This window comes from Urocitellus parryii, chromosome 10 (assembly GCF_045843805.1).
Source record: "Urocitellus parryii isolate mUroPar1 chromosome 10, mUroPar1.hap1, whole genome shotgun sequence".
Classification (NCBI taxonomy): domain Eukaryota; kingdom Metazoa; phylum Chordata; class Mammalia; order Rodentia; family Sciuridae; genus Urocitellus; species Urocitellus parryii.
The window spans coordinates 29555266-29579304 of NC_135540.1; the positions used below are offsets into that span (position 1 = coordinate 29555266).

The 24039-nt window shown below is 36.9% G+C and overlaps 1 protein-coding gene across 1 annotated transcript in view; it reads left to right on the forward strand.

Moving 5' to 3' along the window:
* The first annotated feature begins 10236 nt into the window (after positions 1 to 10236).
* Gucy1b1 (guanylate cyclase 1 soluble subunit beta 1) overlaps positions 10237 to 24039 on the forward strand; it is a 42857-nt gene continuing 29054 nt past the window's right edge. The window contains exons 1-2 of the mRNA XM_026384673.2: positions 10237 to 10318; positions 10965 to 11038. Of these exons, the coding sequence (XP_026240458.2) occupies positions 10316 to 10318; positions 10965 to 11038 (77 nt within the window). The 5' untranslated portion in view covers positions 10237 to 10315. The remainder of the gene's footprint in view (positions 10319 to 10964; positions 11039 to 24039) is intronic.

Below are 24039 nucleotides of genomic sequence, written 5' to 3' on the forward strand. Positions count from 1 at the left end.
GATCACACTGATGCCCTCTTCCTGGTGATATTATGGTGAGTTAATCTTTTTTCATTGATCCAGGAGATTTACATCTTCTGTGAGCAACCATGAAGCTGTGTCACTCTAATTTGCTAACTGGGAAAATCTCAGACCCTTCACATTTATTCCTGCAATGAGGATAGAAACCTGGCTTTCCAGAAGGTCTAGTGGGCTCATACATAGTGTTTGAGGAAAAAGTCTATGCAATTGTTAGAAAATGTGGTGACCAGATTGTATGTTTAACAGAGTTAGGAATAGTTCTCCATTTGTTTCCACTAGTGAAGAATAATGAAGAGAGTTGCAAGTCAAGTATCAGAAAGTAGGAAGGCAGGTGCAATGGTGCACACATGTAATTCCAGCTACTTGGAAAGCTAAGGCAGGGCCATCACAAGTACAGCCTGAGCAACTTTATGAGACCCTGACTCAAAATCAAATAAAGATGATTGGAGTATAGTTCCATGGTAGTTTGTTTAACATGTACAAGACCATAGCTTCAATCCCCAGCATTTTAAAGAGGGGGGGGGTGAAGAAGAGAAAGAGGAAAGAGAGGTGAGGAAAAGAAGGGTTCACAGAGAGCTTCATGGACAGATGTTTGGTTACTGATGACTCTTCGCTGGGTAAGCAGTTTCCAAATGGGTTGCCACACTCCAATGACATGACCAAGCTTACTGCAAGGGATGCTAGGAAGAAATGAGAATGATTTGAATGATCAACACAATCCCTGCTATAATATTTTTTGAGGACCTACTCATTGCAAGACAGTGTTCTATACTTTGTGCTACTCATTATTTCAGATTCCCACATAATCAGAAGACTGATGAGTTTTGTCCAGAAGGTGCCCATCTTTAAGCCTGTAAACAAAGTAGCACTGAGGATAAGTGATAACAAAGGAAGAATCCTAATGTGGTGACACACGTAAGCCTTCATGGGGAAAGTCTGAAATTCTTTCCTCTCCCAAATCAGGAAAACCATTGATGGTGCTCTCTAGGTTTTGTCTCTCATTTTCTGTGCCTATTGGACGATAGCCTACAATTCTTCAGCACCAGGGAAGAATAAGAGACACCTGATTTGAGAACAAGAAATTCCCTATTACATACTTGGGCTGCTCTCAGAGGGAAGGTGAGCCATTCCCAAGAGATCATACCCAAACAAAGAAGATTGTTATCACCTGGCAAAGGCAGGATGCTATCTTCTCCTGCAGGTTTTTAGGATGGATGCGAGTGCCAGCTCTCTTTTTAATAATGTGTGCAGGGTGGGCCTAGAAAGGAATTCAGGGCTCCTTCTATCCTCTTTCACAACTGTTTGAGGGAGAACGATTCTTGACAATCAATTCTTAAAGTTTGGTTATCTCCCACACAGTCAATTACACACTGAAGGTAGCTTCTATCCAGGAAGATTTTTGCACAAAGAGCAAAAGCATGGCCAAGCAGTTGCTAAGAGAAATTCATTACTGTGAGAACTCGAAATAGTCTGTACAGAATCTTCTTGTAGCTGATGCAACCTACTTAGGATTTTCTTGTACATTTTTCAGAGGAGTTCCCTGCACACAAGGTACCCTTCATTTCTCAAACTTGAGATCAAGTGAAAGTAAATAAAGAGTATTATGCACTAGACTTCACCTAGAAATCAAACAGAGTACCTTTAATTATGGCCCACCTGCCTAAGAATCATTTGAGGAAGAGGGATGAGAATTATAGTGCAAATTCCTGAATAAAACTACATTTTTAGCAATTATAATAACAGTGTTAGAAAATAAGAATTTGCATTTAAAAAGAATTTCCACAAGAGATTTTCATCAGAGTTTTCAATCCCGGGAGACTACTCTGGTCACTCTCAAAGGATTGGGGTAACTCTATTCCTCATTACAACCTGGATGGCAAGTTCTGCTAACAGCTCTGAGTATTTCTAGGTAAGCATTTCAGTCTACTGTTTCCTTGTTTCCTGAACCATGGGCATACAGATAAGGGCCAAGTAGTATTGTTTATTAGGATTCCTTCCATCCTAAGATGGTCCAGTAGGTTAGGGTGATGATTTGTGTGGTTCAATATACTGAGGCTAGAGTATAGAATATATCGTTTGAGATCAAAGATAAAGAATTCTTATCAGGAATCTATGTCAAAGTATAATAGAAAAGACTTTGACTAGAAGAAGAATGGTAAAGATAGAATATAGAAAAGCCAATCATTGGCTTATGGTGGTTTTATTGCATTTATACTCAATTGTATAATTAATAATATTTAATAGCAAGACATGACAAATACCAGATTTGATTTTCATTCACAGGCTTATTACAGAAATGGAATTTTCCTACTTTGAATATTTTCCCCTAGTCCAGAGATAAGAAGTAACATATGGCATTCCCCTCTTCTTTCCCAGCCTTATAACTTCGTTTTCTCAACCCCAAATCTCAATTCCCAGGAAGAACCACATCTGTCTACCCACTTTCGTATCTAAATGTAAAGAGAAAATAAAAAAAGAAATAAAGAATGCTGGGAAATAGGTCAAGAATCTTTTTTTGATTAGTTTATTATATATATGTCTATGCATGCATGTGTACACACACAATTTTATTAGTTCATTTTATATATTATATATAAATAATATTCAGTTTCATTTGATATAATTATACAAGCATGGGATATAATTTTCTCCAATTCATTCTATGTTGCTTCCCCTTTCCCTCTCCTCCTTCCTACTTCATTCCCTCTTTCTTCTGTTCATTTATAATTTTTTGTTAGCATATTATGGATATATGTAAAGGTGGAATTTACTCTGGTATAGTCGTATATGTGCATAGCTTAATTTGACCAATTTTATTCTATAGTTCCTTCATTTTTCTGTGCCTCCTCCCTCTCCCTCAATCCCCTTCCCCTCTTCCGGTGAACTCTTCTATTTTCATGGGATTTTCCTCTTTTTCTTTGTCTTGGTCTTTTTATTTTTTTCCCTTATTCTGGTCTAGCTTCCACATATGATAGAAAGCATTTGACCCTTGACTTTTTAAAATTTTTTCTAGGTCTGACTTATTTTACTTAGCACGATGATCTCCAATTCAATGCATTTACTAGATCAAGGATTTTGATGGTGATTGAAAGTGGTTTTCTTGCCATGAAAAGAGAATACAGGCAGGAAAAATCTTTAAATTTGTAATGCATCTACCTATAATGAACATCAAAAATACTTTTTTAAAACTTCCCAAATTAAAAAAAGTTCTCAAATAACATTATTTCCTTGTAAAAATTCACTTCCAATATTTTAATACTTTATAAGATGGACAGAACAACCAATCCACGTTCTTTACTTTTGCATCCCTTTTCTTGGAGGAAATGTGTAGAATTTATATAGTTTATGCTTTACTCACTATCTTTTCAGTTTTCTTCATGATTTTGTGAGCTACTCAAAATTCACAAGTTTCTTTTTTGTTTAAGTTAATCACAGCTGGTGTCTATTGTTTGCAAGGCAGAATTGTGGTGGAAACATCAATACTTTCCTGACAATCCTGGGAGACATGCTTACTTTCAAGAAAGAGTATGGCTGTCTGTGATAAGAGGGTCCTCTCTTAGGTACTGGTTACAGCAATATGGTCATTTTAACAATGAAATACAACTTGGCCCCCAGGAGAACAGGAGATTGATAGATAGTAATAAGATATGTGTGGAGGCACATGGGGAGACTTCCTACTATCATATTGACATCTCTAAAAAGTTAACATAGAAATGGAACTTGTAGATATGTCTTAGTCAGCTTGGAGCAATATGACAAAATCACATAGACCAGGTGGCTTAAACAATAGACTTTTATTTCTCACAGTTCTTGAGGCTGGGAAGACTAAGATCAAGTGCTGAGAGATTCAATTCAGTTCCTTTGGTGACCGTCTTTCTGACTTGCTGATGGCTGCCTACTTGTTGTGTACTTACATGATAGTGGGGATGGTCTGGTCTCTCTTGCTATTGTTTTGAGGATACTAATCCCATCTTGGAGGCCCAATATGCATGTCTTCATCTAAGTCAAATTTCCTCCCAGAAACTGCAAATGCTATCACACTGGCAGTGAGGGCTTCAACATATGCATTTTAGAGGGACACAAATACTCAGACCATAAAAAGGTATCTGGGAGATCTCAGAATTTGGTTTAGAAAAGATTGGTGTACTGTATTAGTATCCTATTGCTGCTGTAACAAATTTCCATAAACTTAGTGGCTTAAGACAATGGGAATTTTTCATCTTACAGTTCTGGAGTCCAGAAGTCCTAAAACCAAGGTGCCAGCAGGGCTACCTTCCTTCTAAAAGTTCTAAAAGATAATTCACTTCCTTCCCTTTCCTACAACCAGAGGCCATTAGCATTTTTTGGCTCAATGGCCACTCCCTTACATCTTTTAAACTCTGCTTCTTTGGATTTGATTCTCTTGCTTCTCTTTCATAAGGACCCCTGGTGATAAAATTAAGTCCATTCAGATAATTCAGTGTAATCTCCCCATATCACTCCCTGAATCACATTTACAAAGTCCCTTTTGCTGCATAAGGTGACAGATTTATGGATTCTGGGGGTTAGGATGTTGAAATCTTGTTAAGGGAGACAGTATTATTCTGTCTACCATAGCATTCATAAGGTTATATCTGTGGGAACATCCAGATCAAAAATCAGGATTTCTTAACTCATTTCACACTATAATGCTATTTTTTTCATGTGAGAAAACCTTAGAGTTACTAAAATCAGCTTTACCTAGGATCGGACTGAAGAAACCACAGTTTTCCATAGCAGACCAAAAAAATAGGTCTGAATTGCCTTGGAAATTATGGCCAATTATTTGCAGACTTTTTTATTATTCTCTTGGCAGGGATGAGAGTGAAAGTAACAAAGTACACAGAAGAAAGAAATAAGAACATTTCAATGAACTAAAGGCTTATTATTTTAGAAGATAGAACATAATAAGATACTCCAGGATGGCCTGATTTTCATTCTTTTGGAATAATAAAATGGAAAACATCTGGGGCTGCTTTATTCTGTTGACTTTGGTGCCCATCTGTGTGGCTGGAATGATAATTAGAGAAGGGATCAGGAATCATGTCTTATATTCTCTATAATGTGAGCATTGGATTTAAGCAAGTTATTTTAACTCAAACATGACACATGTGAAAAGGAACTATATATTTCATAAACACATTGTTTAACTGGATTATAAAGATCACATCTGACAAATATCTACCATGTGTCAAGCACTGTAACATGTGTCCTTTACAAGTGTTATCACATTTAATCTCCACCATTGTTTATTTTTAGGAGAGGAAACTGAGATATAGAGAGTTTCAGTAATTTATAGGTTAGGAACCACTAAGTGGGGTCCTGCAGTGGGGAAGATAGCTGGGGTTCAACTCTGCATAAAGCAGAGCAAAGTGGAAATTGGCCAAGAAGACCTGCAGGGGGTCAGATAATTAAAAATGACTAAGAGGAAACATCAGGGATAATGGGGATTCTGGCTAAACTGACCTAACCAAATTTCTGCTGAAGACAGACCAGCATGACCAGAAATCACCCAGGCAAAGGTGGAGGAGAAGGAATGTGATTGAATATATAGAGTGTTCATATAGAGAAGGCAGGGATTCTAAACTACTCAGCAGGTTCTTCACAAAACTCCATTTTACAAGAAAATGCACAGATGGAATTAACTGAAAATCCAGAAGGCTTTCTAGTGTTTGGCCGAGCAAAGTGTCTCCATCCCTTCATATGTGAGTCATTGGCTTATTCAGTTAGTAATCCCAATGCAATCAGTGACAGAATTGTGTAGTCCTCATGAAAAGTGTCAAGTGTGCTGTTTTCTTTGATCCTCATAGTACCTTAATGGAAGAAGTTGAGTCAGGCAGTTATTGCATTAAAATGAGATGTTCCATTGATTGGCCAAGCAAGTAACTTACAAGGCTGATCTAGTCACCATGTTTCAGCTCTTTTCACTGTGCATGTACTACCAGGAGACAGATCCCAGCTCTATAAAGTAGACAAAAAGGATTTAGTCACATTAATTGTTGATCCCCAAAATAGCAGCAATAGTAACAATCTCAAAAACAAAATTAGATAACAATTTCTGAGTATTTAATATTTTCCACTTACAGCCTTAAGCATCATAGTTGCATTAAAACAGTCACTGTTCACAACCAACATGAGAGCTAGGTACAGTTTTTAATCTTCTCAGCACTAGAGCATATTGACCCATTATTTTCTTTTTCTCCTCCTCCTCCTCCTCCTCCTCCTCCTCCTCCTCCTCCTCCTCCTCCTCCTCCTCCTCCTCCTCCTCCTCCTCCTCCTCCTCCTCCTCCTCCTCTTCTTCTTCTTCTTCTTCTTCTTCTTCTTCTTCTTCTCTCTCTCTCTCTCTCTCTCTCTCTCTCTCTCTCTCTGGATTGGGGATTGAACCCAGGGGCATTTTACCATTGTTATTTTGTATTTTGAGACAGGGTCTCACTAAGTTGCTCAGGGACTCAGTAACTTACTGAGGCTGGCCTTGAATTTATGATCCTCCTGCTTCAGCCTCTCAAGCCACTGGGATTATAGGTGTGCACCATTGAGCAGAGCTGACCTGTTATTTTCACAAATAATATTTATCACTTTATTTTACAAGTTAGAAAACTGTAGTTGAAAATAAACTAAGTAACTTGTCCAAAAATCTGCAATTAACCATTACACTATGCTATCCCCTTAGCTAACTTTATTCTTTGTTCTTTCAATGGAGACAAGATAAAAAGAGAAATAAACAAATACTTGAATTTGTGGTTCCTGCTTGAATTTCTCTTTATATCCATAATAATATATGACTGAATTTTCATTTCAGAAGAACAATATTATAGTGTAATATCTAGAGGTTTTTAAGAGTTATAGACTGCTTTTGAAACATCCATGTAGCTCAAGTGCTAGATTCTGACTACCAATAGGTAAGACCATATTTCATTTTTAACTTGACTAAAATCTCAAAATCCTTCAGGATTGTGAGAAAAACAATTCATTATATTACTTCTTGGTGAAGGTTTTATTTTATTTTATTTTTGTTATTTATCAACAGGTAAGGTACATTAAAGAGGTTTCCTGGATTAGGGATGTAGCTCAGTGGTAGAGTGCATGCCTAGCAGACTTAAAGTAGATAAATTTGGTGGAAAAATAAACAATTAAAAAAATTTGGTATAGAAAAAAAAGTCACTTTAGCAAGACATTTTAAAAATATTCATAATCCCCTGTTTGTGTGACAAAGATTACAGTTAATATAGAAAAATAAGAAGGAGGAAGAGAATAAGAAGAAAAAAAATAAATTTGATTAGGAATAAGACTTATTGAATTTTTCCCCATATATCCAGAACCATAATATAGAATGACATTTTGATTGTGCTTTTCTCTTTGCTCATTGCATCCTAAATTCTTTGCTTCAAGTATTGAGTAATTGTTTCAGAAAAAAAATGACAAGAGGAATGATTATTGTGTACCCATGAAATACGAGCACCAGAAGCTTCAAGTTAAGTGATAATTGAGCTCTGAGCAATGCAGATTTAAGAAGCATGTGAACTGAGAGCAAATTCTTGTTTAAAAATTATTGAAATTAAAAAACATGCCACTCTAAAAAAATAATCCATAACAGAAACCTGGCATGATTGAAAAAAAATGGAGAAAATGTCAAGCTTTGAAAAACATTTGCATGGACCTGAAAGCACCTTATAATCTTGCCCCTCTTTATTTCCAATCTAAGATTTATTATTATTATATTGACTGGGAAAGTTTTAAAAACAATAGTCACTATACTTTAATATGTAACTCATACAATTTTTTATTAGCTGCAAATGTGAGTCATTTCATCTGACATTTCCGAAAGCCACATATTGCCTTATATTTATTTGTTTTTCATTCATTAGACTGATCTTCAAATAGTCAGTGTTGACGTTAGTGCTGGTTGAGCCATTCCCTAAGCTCCTCCTTTTCCTCTTTAATTGATTCTCCTTGACTGGAGACACACCTAGAATAATGAAATGTATTGTTTCCCGAGAATATGGCATAATCCAATTCATGATATTATTCCTATGCTCCTTGATCAGCAGAAGTGACATTAGATAGGTCACTTGAAGAAGCATGGTGACCCCCTGTTGAGCTCTTCCATGGCTGGCAGGAACCCTTCTTCATGTTACATCCTTTGTGGTATCTAGTAAGCCAAATAAAAGTCAACAATGGTTTAGTGAACAGAACTTTCTTTAGACTCATAGTGAATATGAGACAGAAAACAGAACAGTGTAAATATTTACAAATGCAAATATATGTTGGGCCAAAGGAAAGTAAGTGCAAAAATATACCGGACAAAAGAAACAATGAGGGTGGAAATTTGAATTGGAGACAAAAACAGATTAGTAAGAACACCAGTTTTCAATTCCCCTCATAACTTTTCCAGGTGAACTTTCCCTGTTCCTCATCCCCAGAGGACAATTTTCTCTCCTTCTTCATCTATATAAAGTGTAAGATGGAGGAGACCATAGCATAATTTAGACTGAGACACCATGAATACACTGCTGTTCAAAGTAGGAAAAAAAAAAAAAGACATGGTTAAGAAAAAGTTTTTTAACAAGTTAAAAACACTTTTACATCTATGTTGAAAACTATAATGTAAAAAGTGTCTTGGTCTCTCCAGGAATTAGATGATGGTTAGACCAACACTTTCCTATGCTTCCTTCTTGCAGGTTATGTTTACAACATAGCATATGCATGTGTGCTTTTTTCACCAAAAGAGCACATTATTCTACACAATCCATTTAAAAATTGGTGTTGACTCCATTCATGTGTCTTTTGCTTACCTAACAATGTATCTTTCTTTATCATTATGTATCAAGTCTCCTTCATGCATTTTCATAATTTAATGTGCCATTTAAATGATTTAAAACATAAAGGTTATAACAATTATTTGCATATACAACTACAGCATAATGAATCCTACTATAATGTATAATTATAATGCACCAATAAAATTAAAAAAAAACTAGTATTAAATAATGGCTCAATATTTTAGTAAGTGTACAAAGTAAGGTGTTCCATTTTACGAAAGACTATTTAATCATAACTTCATTGATGAAAATTTTTTAGGTTCTTGGTTGTTTTGTGTGCTAGATCATTATTTCTGTATCAATTATACATCAACATATATCTTCAAGTACAATTGTATTGTTTTACATTTTCTCTCTTCGTATTGAAATTGCTCTCACAGCAAACTATTCACACCTTAGAATGCCATCCTGGCTTCTTAAGTCCACTGGAGACTGATAACCTCACTTTGGACCGTACTGTGTAAACTGGTACCCATGCACCTAAAGCACAATAGCTTCAGGCAACAGACAGCCCTGTTGTTCTCACCTTCTGCCTGTGCTGAGGCTGGAAGCATTAGATTAATTAAAAGCTTGTGCATTTTGTACTGGGCCTTTTCAGTTCATCAATTATCCCTGAGAAACAGCAACAAAGGCCAATTTTAGAGACTTCAAAACTTCCTGTAATCATGATTCCTGGCCATGGTTGTAGGGTCAGGAGTTCCCCTGGGATCAAGCCCAGAACATGGCTGGATCTTGAACAGGTTATTAAGGGCCAGAGATGGTTTTAACAGGTTGCTCACCAAAGTATCCTTATGCCACCCAACATTTCATTCAGTCTCTTTAACTGAGAATAAAATATGTTTAGCTCCGTTTTATTAGCTTTCGATCTGCCATAAACTACTGTGGGACCAAACCACAAAGGAAATGTTTATCTTCAAGACTCTAATATACATGAAGATACTGAGCTCCAGGAGTGTATATTCCGTTTAAGGATTGTCCCCTGCAAACACATGCATAAGCACAGCCACATTCAAACAGTCCCCTCCTCACCCTAGTTTTTATTATTCTTGAGGGGTGATCTCTGGGATTATAAAAGCTGTTTTCCCCCCTTCTACCCTGAAATTCATGCAAAGAGCAAAGCTGGATCTTCTTCATCCTCATTGTTACGGCCTCAAATGAAGGTCTTGTCACCAGACGGGGGCGGGAAGGCACTGGAGCGCAGCAGCACTGAGAGCATCTGAATTCCCCCCTCTATGACTGATTGGTAAAGAACTGGGAAGCAGCGACCGGCCCCCTGCAGCTCGATTAGCCATTGGCTGGAAAGAGGTGGCAATCAGGGCGGGCCAAGGCTGATGCGCTCGCTTCAGCTCGATGCTGCCACCGCGGTCCGGTTGCGCTGTCGCCGCTGCAGCCGCTGCCTGGGTTCCTCCCGCCGTCTCTGCCTGGAGGCTGTCTCTTGGGCTCCGGGCGCAGACACGATGGTGAGTACTTTCAGCCAGGTCAGGTAGGAACCTCGCGCTTTGTCGGAGGCTCTCTGGCTGTCTAGGGAACCGGCCCGCTGCTGGAGCGTGATGCGGGTCGGGAGGAGCTCACCACCCGCCGCGCCGCGGGGGAAGCCTCCGTTTGCCCGCATTCCAGCGGGGAGACGGGAATGCCGGGGGTAGTTTCGGGAGCGATCGGTGCCTCTGCTTCCCGAGCCGGTCCTCTGAGCGGCGCCCCAGCTTCCCGAGCTCTGGAAAGGAAGGTGCGGCCGAGGTGCGGGTGGTTCCCGGCTCCCGCAGGGCCCGCGAGTGGGGAAGGCTGAGCGCCCGAGAGAGGGAGGCTCCGGGTGCCTTTCGCATTCTGTGCCGGGTCTTCAGCTTGTCTCCCGAGTTGACAGGTGAGTGGGGGTGAGAAGATGGCGTGGGGAAAGGGCGGGTGGTAAAGGGGAGAATCTGCCCCTGATGGGGGGGAGGGGAGTTGCCAGCGACGATCCACCTCCGTTGGTATAATAGGGCACCCCTAATAGAGGGTAGAGGGCTGGGTAAAAGGTTAAAGGGCGCAGTGGACGCAGATGCAGCGGCCTGGCTCCCAAGCTCCTTCCACCTACAGCCCGCGGGCCCCTGACACTCCGGTTTCTCCCTACAGTACGGATTTGTGAATCATGCCCTGGAACTGCTGGTGATCCGCAATTATGGCCCCGAAGTGTGGGAAGACATCAAGTAAGTGACCGGCTTTTCTATCAGGGATCGCGCGTTGGAGCCCTGCGTGGGGGATCCTCTTGAGAGGCCCCTAGCATTGTCCCCCGCACTTAACGACTTCTTTGCCTGCCTCCTGGAGGGGTGGCGGGTGCGCATCCTCGGAGCTGTCTCCACCCGCCCTTAAGCTCCTCTCCTGGCTGCAGCTGCGCTCCCACGCCCCCAACTGGGACCCGGAGAGGAGGGGTGGCCAGGGCGGGGCTGGGAGGACTAGAGCCACCGAAAGGAGCTCCTTGGGGTCAATGCGGCCTCCAGACCCAGCCAGAGCGTGGGAACACTGTAAGACAGCCTATGGCTCCCAGGCCCAGCAGGCTGGTCAGCTCCCACGCAGAGAGGGGGCCCAAGGGACTGCACAGGCCTCTCTTCGAGGCAAATGTTACCAGAGGCCTTAAAAATAAACGGAAGACCTGAGCTCCTTTATGATTTACACATGGCGTAGACACATAAAATTAAGAGGTTTTTTTTTTTTGTATGCTAAAATGCACTCAATTTCTTGAGCAAGTGCATCAAATGTACTTATTCCTCTGAAATAATGTGTAATTGGAATACTTTCTTTTTAATTTCCCCACAATTCCCTTGGGACCTAATTTATTTGTGTTTTGTGATGAAGCTTGACAGTTCTGGGTGGGCATCCTGTTTTCAATCTAGAGCCTGGAGCCCAGGACTGAGGATATGAACTGAAATATCACACACCTGTGATTCTGAACCTGTTATAATGATGAGTCATCATCTCAGACCCTGAATCATTTCAGTCTACCAAAGTTACCTGTCTCTCCCACACTTAAGAAATTTGCATCTAGTCGTATAACTGATCACCACCAACTAGCTGTACCAAAGCATATTGTAGATTATAATCTTAGAGTATTAATCAGCCTAACACATTCTAATGGTGGTGGAGAGAAAGGTTACCTCTGTAAGTAGATAAAAACATTTTTATATACTCTGATTTCCCTTAGTCACTGAATTTATTTTGTTATCTCATGTAGGTAACAGCTCCTTGCTATTGTTTGGTAAGCACATTGTGAATATTATCAATCATTTCTAACAGGTCTTATTAAGCAATGATAGGATAGTGTCTTCTTAGAATTATATACTTCCATGGAAATGACAGAGGTTATAAATTCATCCCTAGAATGCAATATCTTTCCCTGGATCTGCAATCATTAAGCACTTTTGCTTATTTCATGCGTCATTTACATTACTCACAGAATGCATCTATATATTACAAAAAAGATGTTGAGATTTGGCTAGTATAAATCAAACAATAATCTAGGCCCTAAGGCTTACTTTGAGACTTTGATTTTCTTTCCACCTTTTAAATATATTTATACGTTTACAGTGGTTGGTAGACAGTTATAGAACAGCAAACACACAGAACAAGGTTTTAAACAGTGTAATTTAAATACAGGATTATTTGTAAGCTACTTTCTAGGTAAATTTATAAAAGCAACTTACATATAATGTTTTCTCATGTGTAAAACAGAAATTTCCAGATTTTCTGGTGGCTATACTATGACAATGAATGTTTATAATTTCAAGAGCATAATAAAAGATGACTATGATGATTAAACAGTATATACAGAATTTAACCACATTTAGAATGTATGTCCTATCTATTACCATCATCAGTTCAGATAACTGGTAAATATAGAGATGAAAACTTATACTTCCAAAACTTTTAAAAAATTTAAATGATCAAAACAATTATCAATATTGATCACATTTCAGAGGGGATGAAAATCTAAAAACAAACAAATTTCATTGATGAGAATTTTCAAATTATGATAAGAATAATAAGTTATGTGCAACTTTAAAAAACTATTTATTAATTTTTATTTATTCATTTATTTTCAACACTGGGGATTGAACCCAGGGACATTCTATTGCTGCTCCACCTCCTCAGCTCTTTTTAGTTTTTATTTTGTGACAAGCGACAAGTGGTAATAACAGTCATCAAAACAACATTGTTTTTGTAAAAATGAAACAGGTCATAGGGTATTATTTTTTTTCATATAAAATACCTTAAAGGATTATTTTCCAGCAAGGAGAATACTGTTGGTTGAACTAGTATGGGCAATCCAGACATTAATTTTCATTCTCTTTCCCCTTCTCTTCTTCCTCCTCTCCTCCTCCTTTTTCTGAAGCATTCTTTTGGTGGATCCTAGCATGTATTAGGGGATGCAGTTTAATATCAATGCCAGTGACCCTGGTTTAGCTCTGCGCTGAGGGAATTGGTCTCCTACCCAGTTCCCCTGAGGGATTGTTAAATGCCCACTGGAAGATTATTTGCTTACCTCAGCAGAAATTTTCACTGCCTGGGGAGAGAGGAGGAGAAATTAGAGGAGTATAATTGAAAAATGCTGCTAAAATGATTCTGATCCTTCCTCCCTATTCCACCTTCCACTCCAAGGAAAATCATGGCATTTATTGGTTGAAGATACTTTCAGCTTGAACTTTTTTTAAGGAGAAATGTAATATGTAAGAAAACATTTTTCTTTGTCTCAATAAGTAACAAACTGCTCTATCTTCTTCTTTGGCCCGTGAAAAACTAAGTAGATGTTCAAATATTTTATACAATAGTTTTTTTTCGTTTTAGTAGGAAATGGCCATCCATCTTCATGAGAAAGGATGCCAAACATTTAATGACAAATAAAACCCTAAGTAACAGATTCCAGACAGAAAATTCTTAGTGGATAAAACCAAAAATGCTTCATTGTAAACTCAGCATCCACTTTACTCTTACCAACAGTATAACCATTTCACAGGGGCATTAAATTCCCCTTTTTAGGAAAATGAAAAATTGTCCAAACCAAAGGCCAGCAAACTTTGTCTTGAAGGACAACATACTAAATGTCTTAGGTCTATGGACCAAATAAAAATTGAAGACATTGTGTAGAATCTACAAAATATTAAAATATAACTCTTTAAAGGTGTAACAACCATTCTTACGTCCTGGACCAAAAAAGAAAAATGCACTGGGCCAGGCTCAACCCACTGGCTACAGATTGCTTACCTCTGATCTACACATTAAATAGCACGAAAAAACAAAAGAGACCTTTAAATCTACTTCAAATCCTGTTTTGTTGATATCCATTTTTCCTATGGTCCTTTTAAGAGGCCATGCTTCCTAAATAAGGAGAAAAATCAATGATTAATCTAGAAAACACATAAAGTCGGGATTTATTTATATTAAAAGTGCATCTAAATACTTGTTTTAACCATCTATCTAAACCTTGCATCAGCACTGGATAAACTAATTATTTCATTGAGTTCAATTTTAGATTTTTCTAACTTCACTGGAACATATGGATTTTAAGGATGGTTTCAAAAAATTAAAAAACCTATGATGATTAAAAATCTATTAAAAAACAAATAACACGTTCTACAGATTTAGCTTAGTGGTAAAGCACATGCTTAGACACACAAGACCCTGATTTCAATCCCCCAAACTGCACAAAATTTTAATAAGAAATAGCACCTTTCTAAAACTGATAATCATTTACCTAGAATTGAGCAGGCTACTGAATATCTTTTTAACTATGAAGTGCTACACAAAGTATTGATAAGCCTTACTCTGTTTTACTAAAAGATCTGAGATAAACAGTTGGATCAAGATTTTGATATGAGGAAAATAAGTTTGATAATAATTTAATGACATTGCTATTTGACAAATATTGTAGTTAATTCCTCTAGAGGGTTGTCAATTATTTTCCCTTCTGTTAAGAATACATAATTGTTTCGTATGGTTTTATCTGATTTCCTTATAGCAGGGCCTAATACTTTTTCATGCATTGATTCATTTTCTCTTTCATATATTGTTAAGCTTATCTTTAGTGAGCATAGTTTAGTGTTTCAAGCACTGAGGATAGAAAAGCAAATGATGTAATCCATTGCTTTCAGAGAGTCTAGAGATATCAGGATATTTTTGGTCTTTTTCTCCCTCTACTTTTCCTGTCTGAAACTCAAATATGGAAACATTTTACATGTTAGACAACATATACTGATATTCCAGTGTTTAAATTAACATTTCCAGTTGAATTTGTTAATCATGAATTCAACATTGCGGTTCAAATAAACAAACATTTTGTTATAAAATGATTATGTGGTTCTCAAGTTGCTTACACTTTCTCAGTCTCAACTTCAAAAGGAAAAAAAAATATATATATATGTATATATATAATAGGGTTGTTGTAATAATAATGTCTGCAAAATGCTTAGTGCAATTTTTATATAGCAGCTTAATTAATGGTAGCTTTTTAATCACTTTATTGTAAAATCAGTGCTTTTCAATATTACTTTTCCCCAGCTCATCTGAAAGATATGAAATTTCCTTTTAATAGTAGCAACCTGGAGTGGTTGGGGATTTAACTTGGTGGCAGAGTGCTTGCCTAGTATGATCAAGGCCCTGGGTTTAATCCCCAGAACGATTTTAAAAATATCTAAGCATGTATCTATGTATCTATCTGTCTACACACACACACACACACACACACACACACACACACACACACATGCCTGTTGCAGTCTACAAACTATATATTCATCTAAATGTTTCCATATCACTCTAGGATAAGTGGTAACTACAATGTGTGTTTATTTATTTATTTGTTTGTCTGTTCTCCCTCTCTTATCCATTTCCTGTAACTGGTACCAGAAACTTTGAATCTGAAGTGCCTCTTAGACACCTCTGTTCTTTACTTCTGGTTCATATTACCTTCCCTTGCATTCCTCAAAAAGTCCTTCTTTAGCTCTTCTCAGTCTGTTTAGTTCTCTTTCTATACATCCTGTGGATTATGGAAAAAATATTATTTGCATTATTCTGTTTTCCAGCTGAAGTTCTACTTTGGAGTCAATCTCATGTTATACTCTTCAAACCACTTCCATGCTCCTAGTGCTTATTTATTGTCAGAAAACACCATGTATGCTCTAGTGTTCATTTTATTGAGACAAATTCAAACATTATGGTTCAAAGAAGCCCATGCTTTGCTATGAACTAGTTACAATCCTTTGTATTTGTCTATCCAAGTATGTCATCATGTTTTGCCATGCTTTGATTAGATTTTCATATTTATGAAGACATGAGTTAAGTTATACCTCTTCATATCTGTTCTCAAGTAGGAATAAACCTATGTATATTTTCAAATGTTAATTGTTCTTTATATTATAAAGCTATTTAAAATGTCCAAAATCCTTTCTTCTCTACCATTTCAGTTTGAGTGTTACAATATCTATTTGAACTGTGAAAGACTTCCTAACAGACAGAAAAATAGGAAAACCAGGTCCTTGTTAGGATCAGGATTTTTTTTCTGAAGAAACTTACTTATGTCTGGAGCAATTTTTGGGAACTAGATGTCTAAATATAAACCATTTCATATTGCCAGTGAGCTCTTTGCATGAGGCTCTCCCAGAACATGGACTATGTTGGGGAGCAACGTGGCCCTTGGTGATAAGGCTAGTCAGAACTTTATCTCAAGTGCTTTGATTTGTTTTGCATCTTTATTTTTTTATGATTTGAAGAATCCATATAAAATATTTATTTTCTTTGTATTCTGCAATTTTTGGAAATTAAAAGAAAATCATAGAACTATAGTGTTTAATTTAGTGTGTCAGAAAAGGAACTCCACACATTACAATGAGCACCAGAAGAAAAAATGAGATCTATGTTTTCCTTCTTTATATATCCAGTTATGGTGATGGCAAACATTAAGTAGAGATGGCTGCTGTTTACAAGAACAATGTCCTTTCTACCGTCTTCCTTTTCTCCAGAATAAGGGACTCTGGCAAATGTTTCTCTTTAATGTGTTGGACAGCAGTAGTTATGGGTTGATACTGTGCAGTCTCACAGACCCAATAGGAAAACACACATAAGTAAATGAACACCATAAAGAAACCTCAACTGGCCTAATTCACATGGTGACAACTCAGAAGACAACAATACCTGGAGCTTTTGCATTTGCTTCTTTGTCTCCTTGTCTAGTGAAGAGGAAACAGGAAGGAAAATGGTGTCTTTGTTGTTTGTGTCTAGCAAAATGTAGCACCTCTTTCTATATGAACTATATCAAAAGATATTGAGGTCAAAGAGATTTCTAGACGAGGTTAAACATTCTGAAGTTTTTGATATTTTGATATTTTGAGACTATTTCATTGGTCATTATTACAAATTCTGATCTACTTGCCATTCATGCTGAATCATTAAATATTGAATTGTTGAAATCCTTACTAGTCCATCTTCAAATTACCTAATCATGGCTACCTCTCAGTCTATATGTCACATTTACTCTTAGCACTCCTGCCCATGTTCAGTTCCTCAAACATTCTGAATTTTTAGATGTGTCCCAGTAACATCTGCACTTGGAATGGGCTTCTTTTCTTCACTCTCTTTACCTCCTCCTGTAAAAATATATAGGTATCAGCTTTGAATGGTCACAACAAATGTTACTTGGTAAAGGAACATCTCATATTCAAAATTGTAGTTTCCCTTCATAGTATATGTAAGACTTTATAATTATGTCTGTCTATCCTCCTTAACTACCCCTAGGAGAAAGGTCAATAAAATGTTATGTGTTTCTTTTTTTCAATACTTTTACCAGCCACTCTCTGTAAATATAATATGTATAAATTCTTACATATGAATTACCTTTTACATTCTTCATTTCCAGAGAACACAGAACACACATTTGTCACAGATGTTTTTCTGCAACCGAAATTTATAATGTTGGAATAATAACATCTTAACCCTATTTCAATATTCTATTGAAATAGACATTTTCCACCCACCTTTATCGATATAATTGACAAATTAAAATTGTGTGTGTTTAGTGTATACAACTTGATGATTTGATTGTACATACTGAGGAATAATCACTATAGACAAACTAACATACCCCTCACCTCTTATGGTTATTCCTTTATAGTAATAAGAACACTTAAGATCCACCCTTTTAGCAAATTGCAAATATGCATTATAATGTTAACTAGTATCACTTTACAAAATAGATCATTCTTATATCAGTAAAAGCAAAATATATGCTAATTAATGATAACATATCCATTTGGAAGGGTGGGAGTTCTTTATGTTGTCTTATGGACATTTTGGAAGGTTTACTAATGCTGTTGTTGGATTTTCCAAATTCCTATGAGAAAAGGCAGTTACTGAATTGAATTCAGGACATGACAGAATCCTTTAGCATGCATCTCAAAGGCAGGTATGTGTGATGCTGCTTCAAGTCAATGTCATAGACAGTAGATAAATGTCTGTACTACTGAAATTAAATTTGAAAACCAGATGGGAATGCTCAGAGTTTCATTCTGTTTTGAATGTAATATCTCACTTATATTAGACTGTTACCATATGGATCTGCAGTCACAGTCCTAAGTGCTTCATCCTCATTTCACTTAATCTTCATCCCACCGTAGAAAGCAGATGCACTCATTATTCTCATTTTATAAATAGGAGAATTGATACTGTGAAACCTTAGCAAAAACTGCTTTAAGCCATGGAGCTCTACTGATCAGATCAGGGATTTGGATATAGGTGGGCTTGTGACCATCTACTATGTGCTTTCTCCCAATGAGCAGGACCTGCAACCTTCTTGTTCCCAAAGCCAATCAATTTAGGAAGGATATGGGTGATGTACATGTGTGTTAGTACTGCCTGCTTTTGCTTTTTCTGGAATGTTCTGGCACTTGCACAGATTATTTTAATTATAATATTTTTAAAGGCAGTTTTATTTTATCAACCATCACAGGCACTCAAGGAAATTTCAACCTCCAAACTTTTGAGGAAGTTATTTATTTATTTATTTATTTATTTAGAGAAGAACTATGAATTGATGCACTCCCAGGGTTAAGAATGAAGTTGTATGTTTTAAAAAATGAGGAAGTTGCTATTCAGGGTCTCCAATGCCAGACTAGTCACAGGAAAAAAAAAAAAAAACCTTAAGATATGAGTGTCCCTCATGAAAGTGTAGAAGGATGAACACAAGACTCACAGGGATTGACCTCTAGTGATAGATCTTGAAGCTATTCATGGATTTGAAGGGCACTTCTCCCCCTGGGCAGCCTCCTTGAGCTAAATTCTCTCTTTGGGAGTTCAGACTTATTAGAAACAGTAATAATACAGAGGATACTCATGCATCCCAGGCAGTTAGAAAACAAGAAATATAAAATTTTTAATTTTTAGATGCAAGGTACAGTTATTATCTGTGGTTTATAATGGGACATTTTAATTTTAATAATGATTGGACACCACACAATATTATGGTATCCTAGCTCTTTCCAGTGAACCATCCAAGGAACTATTATCCAGACTTCTGTGTATTGTCTTTTAATACCACTCAGCTCCAATAATGCTTACAGGATCAGCATTCCTTGGAACTGTCCAAGACAAGAACTTACTCATTTGAGACTCTGTTTTCTAACACCTATATTTAGGGTTTCCAATTGCAGAACACCTGTTTTCATACCTCCACAATAATTTCTTTATCTCAAGATGAGCAATCCTTGAAGTGTGCTTGTTGGAAAAAGTAGAGAGTAGCAGGAACTCAGTGTCAGGATATGGATTCAGTTTGTTTTTAGGTTCACATATGGTAATTAAGGAATATCTCCTTAAGTACAGATTTATGAGAAATGTTGCTTGGACATTTTTGACAAATTGTATATTTTAAAAAAATGAATATCACAAAATAATGTGAATTTTCAAAATATGCGGTGGACTTTTGCCAGTTATGTTTGATTGCTTGTAAGGTGTTTGGAAACATGTGGGGAAATATATTTATTTCGTTTCCTCATTTTAAAACATGCACACATAGGGGCTGGGGATGTGGCTCAAGCGGTAGCACGCTCGCCTGGCATGCGTGCGGCCCGGGTTCGATCCTCAGCACCACATACCAACAAAGATGTTGTGTCTGCCGAGAACTAAAAAATAAATATTAAAAATTCTCTCTCTCTCTCTCTCTCTCTCCTCTCTCACTCTCTCTTTTAAAAAAATAAATAAATAAAACATGCACACATTTATTTAGCACAAGATTGTTTCACACATTTGGGTTAGATACCAGTTGTCAATTAAAATCCAAAAATCCCAATCCAAAAACACCACCTTTTTTGGGGGAAAGGTAATAAGAAAAAACAAAATATTGGTTTAAGTTCCAATAGTCTCTAACAGTGTAGGAAATTAATTTCTTTTTTATATACTTATTTTTTTATTAGTTGTTCAAGACAATACAATGATCTTGACATATCATACATTTGATTAAAATAAGGTATGAATTCTCATTTTTCCACGTGTACAGATTGCAGGATTACATTGGTTATTCATCCATGTGTATACATACAGCAATCCTAGTGTCAGTTGTATTCTGCTGCTCTCCCTATCCCCCCTCCCCTCCCTCCCCTCCCATCCCTATTGTCTACCCATACTACTGTGACACTTATCTCTACTGGGAAAATTATTCATTTAAAAATACTTCATTTTTAAGTAGTTATTGAGTAATCGTAGCTATAATGCATAGAATTTGGTTATCATTTGGTCATGATTTTAAGATAGGGGAGATAGAGCTTGGTTTGGCAAGTTTAGTTCATAAATTGTATCATTTAATCAACAAAGTAAATGTTTGGTTAAGTTATTCTGATGCTGGATGAGAATTAATAAGATTTTTATCTTCATTCCTCTCCTCTTATCCTTTCTTCCTCTTCCTTCATCTTTTTCTTCAGTACTATGATGGTCACCTGTTAGATGTTGATTTAGTCAGCTTTTTAATTGAAGTTACCAAAAGACCTGAGAAGAACAATTAGAGGAGGAAAACTTTATTTTGGAGCCCACAGTTTCAGAGGTCTCAATCCATAGAAGGCCAGCTGTATTCCTCAGGTCTCAAGATAAGGGAGAAATCATGGCAGAAGAGTAGGGTGGAAGAACATGGCTTGGGGCATTGCACCAAGAAGGGGAGGGAGAGAGGGAGGGAGGGAGAGAGGGAGGGAGGAAGGGAAGGGGAGGGAGGGAGGGAGGGAGAGGGAGAGAGAGAGAGAGAGAGAGAGAGAGAGAGAGAGAGAGAGATGCACACACTCTACTCACTAGATATAAAATATATACCCCACACCTCTAATGATCTACGTTGTCCAGCCACACCCTACCTGCCTTCAGTTACTACCCAGTTAATCCTATCAGGGATTAATTCACTGATTGAGTTAAGACTTTCATAACCCAATCATTTCACCTCTAAGCCTGCTTGCATTGTCTCACACATGAACTTTTAGGGGACACTTAACATTCAAACCATAACAGACATATTGGGCACCTTGTGAGAAGCACTATTCTAAGCTCTTTACATAGATTGAAATTGTCAGCTGACCCAATGAATGGAGGTAAATAGTGCTATTTCTTTGTTTTACAGAGGAGAAAATTAAACACCAAGGGGCAAACTGTCCAGATTCAGTGTGACTGCATATGGGGTTAGTTTAGTTACTTATTTGGAGTGTGACTTATGGGTGAAACCAAGTGAGTTTCTCTATCTAGGTTTACTTGTGAACCAAAGAAAATGCCCTTTTCACCTCATCCTAGACCACTTTAAAATCAAACTTTAGGCCACATTAAAAATAAACCTTCTCTCAATATTTGTAAATGTTTGTTGACTGCTTTCCTGGAGTTATGCACTGAGTAGAAGAATTTGATGCTTACCCCAAGCAGAGTCATTGGGTACATAAGGTAAAGATAACAGAAAGCCCTGAAAATCATACTGTTTGAACACAGTAGAAACTGTTCATTTGGGGTTACTCAAGAGACTTAAATAGTAATCATCATCATCATCATCATCAAAAACATCAAAATACAAGAAATGACTACATATGAAGATAGCACTTCTGTTGGTAGTTATGTGATAGATGAAAAGGTGTATAATGCACTTTAATCCCATTTACCTTTGCCTATTACATATTACCTAGGATATTTTTGTCACCTAACAACTGAAACATAAAAGCACATCCAAAATCTTTCATTAGCGAGAACATTTTAATCAAGGTTCTCAGAGAAACCATGGTTTTCCTCACGTGTATACTAAGTGTAGTTTAAATGACGAAGAAATTACATAATTTCTTTGTGTAATGCAATGATTTAAACAAAGTCTAAATATGTGTAGTAAAACCCCTCTAGGGGAAAAAAAAAAAAAAAGGAAGGAAGGAAGGGTGACCTGATATTCCCACAGGTTTCTAAGAGAAATGTAATGAAAGAGCTCTAAGTAATTTTGAAGAACTCAGTAGAATTTGGTGTGAAATTAGTAAGAGAAGGTGATTATTTCTTGCCATTATACTACTGTTCACTAGGAAACATGTTTGGGTGGGCCATTTCAGAAGCTAAAGCTTGAAAGATAAAGGTCTTTGATAAAAAGACAGACAGAAAGAAATGCACTGACTTGTGGTTAGGGGATTTCTGGGGAAATGGCTGTTACATTTTATGCACAGGTTCTGCGTGTTCTGCTTGTATCTTAAGGCTTGTTACGGAGTTATGTGTGTTTCAGAGAAACTGTGTTTATTATAGAAATTGGTGACTTTTATTTCTTTGGGTTGGAAGAAAGAGAATGGAGCATGGTGAAAACTTGAATTAATTAATTAATTTTATCATATGTTAAATTAGCATTCACTTATATTTTATCAGCATGGACTAAATCAGGGGCTCCAAAACTATAATTTGTAGACTAGTGTTGTTTCATAATAAAATGTTTAATGGCAAAATGACAAAAATAAGAATCAGGATATTTATGACCTTTAAACTGGAAATTCCATTTCTAGGATTTTATTTTTATGTAGAAATACAGTTAACGACAAAATGGTCAGCAAAGCATTGTTCATACATATGGAAAAAAATAAAAGCCATCTAATTTTTTACCAAGACTGCAATATGCCTATATACAATGCAATTTTATTCAGTCATGGCACAAAAATATATTTATTAATATGAAAATATATCCATCAAATAGTAAGTTAAGAAAGGAAATTTAAAAGCAGTTATATATATATAATATATATATATATATATATATATATATATATATGATATTGAAGCATGAGTAATTTAAATATAATATTAGCAGTGGTTATCTCAGGATAGGAGAGGATTGTTTTTCTTTTTAGTTTTTCCTTTCCTGTACTTTATTTATTTTTACAATTAGAAATTAGAAATGCATTAATATACAATAGCATTTCTCAAAGGATAAATTGGTGCTTGTACATTCTCTATTCATGAGTTTTGGATATCTACTGAAGTTTGATATAAAAGAGTCAAGTCTTTGAATAGCTCTGTCCCTTTAATATAATAGCTACCTATGTTTGGAGGAAAGGAGAAGATCACATTTTACATATAGCTCTACACTGAATATGCAGGCAAAGGAAGCATTGTAGTTATTAGTAATGTGCATTAATGCTTCAACTACTTAGAACATAATTTTGCACATGTTCTTTTTACAGTTGTGGAAAGTGAGCTATATATTTGTTCCCACTTTAGAAAACAAAGGTTAATGCTCATACTTATGTATATTGTTTCTTCAAATTTATTTAGCTAGTAAATTCTGGATTCTGAAATTCAGAACACCATACTTCACCATGCTTACCAAAATCATTTTGTTGTTATTTTTACAGTTCTGAAGATAGAACCTAGAACCTCACACATGATAGACAAGCACTTTACCACTTAGCTGCCTCTACAGTCCATTATTCCCTCCCTTCCCCTCTTCTCTCTCTCTCTTTCCCCCCTCTACCCCTCCCCCTCTCTCCTCCCCCTCTCCCCCCTCCCCTCTTTCCTGCCCCCTCTCCCCCCTCCCCTTGTTCCCCATCCCCCTCTCTCCCTCTCTCCCTCTCTCTCACCTTATCATCTTATTTTTTTTTTTTAAATAAGAAAGAAAAGAAGGAATGCTTTGACTCATGGTTAAGGGATTTCTGGGGAAATGGGTATTCCTCCATTTTATATAAAAGAACTGTGT